This window comes from Triticum dicoccoides, chromosome 5A, assembly GCF_002162155.2.
Source record: "Triticum dicoccoides isolate Atlit2015 ecotype Zavitan chromosome 5A, WEW_v2.0, whole genome shotgun sequence".
In the NCBI taxonomy this organism is placed as follows: domain Eukaryota; kingdom Viridiplantae; phylum Streptophyta; class Magnoliopsida; order Poales; family Poaceae; genus Triticum; species Triticum dicoccoides.
Window position 1 is genome coordinate 695,837,960 of NC_041388.1, and position 6,778 is coordinate 695,844,737.

At 42.3% G+C, this 6,778-nt stretch overlaps 1 protein-coding gene across 3 annotated transcripts; it reads right to left on the bottom strand.

Annotated features, from left to right (window-relative positions):
* Window positions 1-369: 369 nt before the first annotated feature.
* On the bottom strand, window positions 370-3,845 carry LOC119304262 (MEIOTIC F-BOX protein MOF-like). 3 transcript variants are annotated; one of them, XR_005148195.1, is made up of 5 exons: window positions 2,824-3,845; window positions 2,550-2,743; window positions 2,044-2,335; window positions 1,045-1,110; window positions 370-940 (listed from the first exon to the last, which is right to left on the bottom strand). XR_005148195.1 is itself a non-coding variant. In XM_037581439.1 (3 exons), the coding sequence occupies exons 1-2, from the start codon at window positions 3,823-3,825 to the stop codon at window positions 2,558-2,560; spliced, it is 1,188 nt and encodes a 395-aa protein (XP_037437336.1). In that variant the 5' UTR covers window positions 3,826-3,845; the 3' UTR covers window positions 1,841-2,335; window positions 2,550-2,557. The 3 variants fall into 3 exon arrangements, 1 of the variants encoding a protein (XP_037437336.1); XR_005148194.1 differs by having other exon boundaries at window positions 370-1,110; XM_037581439.1 differs by lacking the exons at window positions 370-940; window positions 1,045-1,110 and having other exon boundaries at window positions 1,841-2,335.
* Between the last annotated feature and the right edge of the window lie 2,933 nt (window positions 3,846-6,778).

Sequence of the window (6,778 nt, forward strand, 5' to 3'; positions counted from 1 at the left end):
GCTGGAGGTGTATGGATTTATCTCTAGAGCCAGATATTCAAATGAAATGATAGTGTTGGCATAATGTAACTGGACCAAATATCTCAGATTGTATCTGAATGCATGTGTTATCTTCATGTACGTATAATTTTGTTTGATTGAGACCGTGTTTGGAACCATGCATTGGTGTATCTGAGAAAATTTGACAAGCTATGGCTACAACATTGCTTGCTACTGTAATTTATTCTTGAATCATCTGTAAAGCTGGCTCACTGTTTGTAACTCATATTCAGTGGCAGGAAACCAGCTTTACAACAACGAATGGTTATTTGTAAAGCTGGTTCACTGTTGTAACCGAACCAAAGATCTCAAGGACACAATTTCCTTAGCAAGAACAGCAAATCTTTTTCATATGGGAATGTCACAAACCTTTTCATACTACATAAAATTCAGACAACCATGGGATCAACCCATCCGGAATGCACAGAAACTATTCCAGATTGCTGCAGTTTGAATCTGAGGCTAGTTTGATTAGGATGGTACAGAGCATCAAATGAACCAAAGCACAAACTCAACTCCAACAGGCTTCATCACACCCAGTTGAGGCCACAATGAGGCGACGGCGTCATGAAAAGCTCTGGCCACTGTAGGTGCTACCCATTTCCACAACACTTGACAACGCAGTTGTGCGCCAGATGTTTTAGTGTAGTATGCAACTTCATTTTTCCTTCCAACATTTTAAGCAGTGATGCCTTAAACGACCATGTAGTGCCATACCGAGTTAGCTAATCAGGAACATGCTGGCCAAGAAAAGCATACAAGCCATAATAGGCTTACAGAACATCACTTGGGCAGGCTGACATAAGTTGAGTCCACTAAATCTGGTAATTGCTACGCAATCAGGCAATGGCTACCGCTAATGCATTAACTAAGAGCGCAACATTTCGTGCCTGTGGCTCCACTGCAATAGCAAAATAACATATCAAGCCACCAAGCAAAATCCTGGAACTAGGTAGCTAGTGGAGTCAGCCAGCACGGTAGAAGACGGTCTCTTTGACAACCCACCTGATTCGACAAATGTGGCAACTGAGGATCATGTCGAGGCACCACCATGGCTGCTGTCTGTTGACTCTGCGTGCGAACAAGGTGAATCAACACCAGTTTCAGTCAGCTCCTCGGTATGGAAACGTAGTGCCGTTGTATGTATAGAGATTGTTGTCCATAGCAACTAAAATCATAAAGTAGTGACAGCACGGAGAAAACAACAACCAAGAACTTGTTCAACAAAATATAACTATAACTTCTTATTTTTTTACTAATCACATAAATATCTGAAGCAGTTTAAAATAACTTAAAACAATGAAGAGCTGTCAATCTCTTTTCATATGCCTGTTTGAGAATACTTCTAAATTTTCTCTCTAGGCCTACATAGAAATCTAATACTAAGACACATAACTTCAGCCAATCCAGAAAATTCTTTATTGGCTACTGAATCCTAGTGGTCCAAAACCAGAGTGCGACGAATAAAGAATATTGCCAATAACAAAAAGATGCATGCATAGACTAGAAAGTTACAATACTTCTTATCTCCAATTTCATCATTCAGCACCTGTCATTTTGCATGAAATAAACTGTATGGACACAAATTCAGAAGCAATATTCTCTTAAAGAAAAAACATCACTAACATAGCATGTTCAGACATTTATTGGGGTCAAAACCAAAATTTTCAGTGGCCTAGACAAACAACAAATCATCTGATAGCATGGATGAATATAGATTTAAGGGTCTACTCCTCCAAGGCAAACACATTGCCAAAACATAGGACCATCACAATGGACATTTCTGCAGCAAACAAAAAGATTAAAGAGCAAGAGCAAGCTAAAACTAAGCTGGCCTGAAATGAACAATCAGCATGTCAACGACACTTTGGAAGCATCGTATGAACTCGCACAACATGAAAGGCGCTAACAAAATAAAACAGGTAAATAAGAGTTTCAGAGCAGAATATATACACCAAGCATGAATTTAGAAGAATGCTAATCTTGCATTCCAAATCTACTTACCAGGACTAAGATCCACAATCACATTGCATTCCACAAAAGGATACATCTTGAAGACGTCATGTATTTTCTTGCAGCAATCGTCGTTACTTGCTGTGACCTCATCTGACAGCCTCACAGACATTGTTTTCAGCATTGGTGTGCATCTAAATACCAGTTTCAAGAAATCAAACTCATGACCTTCTCCTTGGAAGCCTTTGATTTCCACTTTTTCAAGATTGGTCAAGGAGATAGTTTGGCTTCTCCAGTTACTGGGCTCCTCACAAGGGCAATTTTGTGGGCATGCTTCATCATCCTAAAAATAATAACATGAAAATTACTAGTACAATGTATACATATTATAGATAGATGCTTGACGGTTGGAAACTTTTTATTGAGAGAGCAAGTACTATATACTGCTCCGTCTGTAAACTAATACAGCATAAGATTGTTTAAATCACTAAATGATCTTTATTAGTTTACAGAGGGAATACACCATAAATATACAAGCACATGGATGAATTTCCTACCTCTGAACTCAGCAGGATGACTTTAAGGCTTTGTATAGCAGTGGAAATCTGATCCATTTCAAGGATGTGCAATGCAAATGCTCCAAAAACATGCCCCCACGTTTCGACACGTAGCTCCAAACAGAGAAATGGGTAACCATATGTTTCTCTATCTCCGTCCTAAGGCTGACTTCCTCTGGAAACTCATATGAATCCTACAAAACCAATTCGGCGGGACATCATAAATAAATAATTTTTCAGTTTAGTTGGCGAATCGACGAATCGAGTGACATACATCTGCAGCCACGAAGAGCGACAGGACATTGACGTGAGGAGGAAGCTGCCCGCCATGTCCATTGTTCTCCTCCGTCTGTAACCTCACCTCTGAGAGGCCCCAAAGACCAAACCGGGCAGACACTGTGGAATAGGTGCAGCGCCATGAGACCGTCTCCAGCATTGGCGCCAAAACGGACACCAGCACAATGATCTTGTCGCTGGTGCTGAAGGACATGGCCAATCGCTTGAGCGCGGGCGCCCTGATGTCGATGCGGTAGGTGAAGGGGATCCTGGTGTCCACATGGAGCTCCTGCAGCGACGAGGACCTGATGATGATGTTCATGTGGTGGGCGCCGTGGTCCTCCCTGAGTCTGAAGACGCGCAGGCGCGGGCAGCGGAGGACCAGGTCCGTGAGGTTGGCGCGGCAGCCGGTGAGGGAGAGCGTCTCCAGCGCGGGGAACCCCAGCCAGCTGCGGCGCGGGTCGGCGAACACGAGATCCAGGCCTTGAAGCTCCACCGAGATGGCGCGGGGGAGGCGGGGCACCTCCACCTGCACGTACAGGCGCTGCGTGCCCTCCCCCACGGCGAGGCGGAGGTCCACCGGCGAGAGCGCCGCGGCGGCGTGGAGCAGCGGGGGCATGTCGTACTCGCGGACGGAGTGTAGGAGCGCGTCGGGAACGCACATGTCGAGGAGGGTCACCCCCACGGGGCCGGCCGCGGCTTGGACCGAGGCGAGCGCCGCTTGGAGGGAGCGGAGCGCGACGCCGCGGAAGACGAGGTCGGGGAGGCGGGTCCAGAGGCCGCGCCACCGGCGGGAGAGGATGCTGGTGCGCGCGGCGGCGCGGGCGCATCGGAGGCACCCGAGGACCTGGAGAAGCAGATCCTCCGGGAGGGCGCTGATGAGGTCGGCTCCTCCGCCGCCTGGACCCATCTTGGGACGGCGTGCTCCTCCTCCTCGTCCTCCGCCGCCGCCGGCGGCTGGACCGAGTTTGGTACGGCGTACTACTTCCCCCTTCTCCATGGAAAATCCCCAAAGCCGACCTTTGCTCTCGCCAAAATGTCCTTTCTTCGTACTTCCGTCCGTTCCAAATTACTCGTCGTAAAAATGAATGTATATAAAAGTAAAATACATCTAGATACATCTATATCTACGACAAATAATTCGAAACGAAGGAAGTATTAATAAATACGCACACAACATTAATAGTGCTATTAGAAACAAAATTAATTACATATCGGTATCAGATAGGATATTAGTTATTCCCTTCATTCAGAACTTGTCAGAGAAATGAATGTATCTAGACGTATTTTAATTTTAAATACATTCATTTCTATTCACTTTTGCGATAAACAATCCCGGACGGAAAGAGTATATGTTAGTTATGCTACTATTAGTACAGACCTTGATATTTGATATGATGTTAATTGCACACTTAACATTTGATACTAACCTGCATGCATTTGTGAGTACCAAAAACATTATTAATAAAAGAAGATCTAAAATTAGACGAAGAATTGGGGGAAGAGAAGAGATAGGAAAGGAGGTTTGGAAGAATGGGGAGGATTAAGCCATGGTTGTCAGACAAGTTTTTTTGCGAAAATGAGGGTGTTGGATCTTATTATAATGATAAAACTAGATTTGAGAGGTCATAACTCTAATTAGTGATGATTTCACTATTTTGAAAGAGGTTTCAATTGATTATGATGAGACCAAAATTGGTACTTATGATGACTGTTGATAGCACTTACGCTATAAGTACTGTAGTGATAATTATTCTTGTGAAACTTATCATAATCATGAATATCATTTCACTAAATTATTTTAATGTAGAATCGATTTGTAGTGTTCAAGTTATATATGCTACTTTCACTATTATGAATGAGAAAAATTTGCTTATGCGAAGAGTAATAAAAATTCTATGCTTGTGAATCATAAAAAGAATGTTTTATGTGATAATTATGTTGTTGAATTTATTCATGATGCTACTGAAAATTATTATGATGGAGAAATATATGCTTATGGATATCTCAATAATACTAAGTTTCCTCTCTATGTGTTGAAACTTTTGAAGTTGCACTTGTTATGCCTTCCTATGCTAGTTACCTTGTTCTTCAATGAATTGTTTTCTTGTAAAATTCCTATGCATCAGAAGTGGGTTAGGGTTAAATGCATTTGCTATATTGTTCATGATGTTTGCTACCTCTTGAGCACTGCATTGGTTTTCCCTTGAAGAGGAAAAGGTGATGCAGCAAAGTAGCGTAAGTATTTCCCTCAGTTTTTGAAAACCAAGGTATCAATCCAGTAGGAGACTACACGCAAGTCGTCTCGCACCTACACAAACAAATAAGAACCTTGCAACGAACGCGATAAAGGGGTTGTCAATACCTTCACGGCCACTTGCAAAAGTGAGATCTGATAGAAATAATAAGATAAATATTTTTGGTATTTTTTAGATATAGATTGAAAGTAAAGATTGCAAAGTAAAATAGATTGGAAACTTATATGATGGAAAATAGACCCTGGGGCCATAGGTTTCACTAATGGCTTCTCTCAAAATAGCATAAGTATTACGGTGGGTAAAAAAATTACTGTCAAGCAATTGATAGAAAAGTGCATAATTATGAGAATATCTAGGCATGATCATGTATATAGGCTTCACGTCCGCGACAAGTAGACCGACACGATTCTGCATCTACTACTATTACTCCACACATCGACCGCTATCCAGCATGCATCTAGAGTATTAAGTTCATAAGAACAGAGTAACGCATTAGGCAAGATGACATGATGTAGAGGGATAAACTCAAGCAATATGATATAAACCCCATATTTTTATCCTCGATGGCAACAATACAATACATGCCTTGTTGCCCCTGCTGTCACTGGGAAAGGACACCGCAAGATTGTGAAGGAAATATGCCCTAGAGGCAATAATAAAGTTATTATTTATTTCCTCATATCATGATAAATGTTTATTATTCATGCTAGAATTGTATTAACCGGAAACATAATACATGTGTGAATACATAGACAAACGGAGTGTCACTAGTATGCCTCTACTTGACTAGCTCGTTAATCAAAGATGGTTATGTTTCCTAACCATGAACAAAGAGTTGTTATTTGATTAACGGGATCACATCATTAGGTGAATGATCTGATTGACATGACCCATTCCATTAGCTTAGCACCCGATCGTTTAGTATGTTGCTATTGCTTTCTTCATGACTTATACATGTTCCTATGACTATGAGATTATGCAACTCCCGTTTGCCAGAGGAACACTTTGTGTGCTACCAAACGTCACAACGTAAATGGGTGATTATAAAGGTACTCTACAGGTGTCTCCAAAGGTACATGTTGGGTTGGCGTATTTCGAGATTAGGATTTGTCACTTCGATTGTCGGAGAGGTATCTCTGGGCCCTCTCGGTAATGCACATCACATAAGCCTTGCAAGCATTGCAACTAATGAGTTAGTTGCGAGATGATGTATTACGGAACGAGTAAAGATACTTGCCGGTAACGAGATTGAACTAGGTATTGAGATACCGACGATCGAATCTCGGGCAAGTAACATACAGATGACAAAGGGAACAACGTATGTTGTTATGTAGTCTGACCGATAAAGATCTTTATAGAATATGTAGGAGCCAATATGAGCATCCAGGTTCCGCTATTGGTTATTGACCGGAGATGTGTCTCGGTCATGTCTACATTGTTCTCAAACCCGTAGGGTCCGCACGCTTAAGGTTTCGATGATAGTTATATTATGAGTTTATGAGTTTTGATGTACCGAAGTTAGTTCGGAGTCCCAGATGTGATCACGGACATGACGAGGAGTCTCGAAATGGTCGAGACATAAAGATTGATATATTGGACGACTATATTCGGACACCGGAAGTGTTCCGGGTGATTTCGGAGAAAACAGGAGAGCCGGAGGGTTACCGGAACCCCCGGGAGAAGTAATGGGCCATA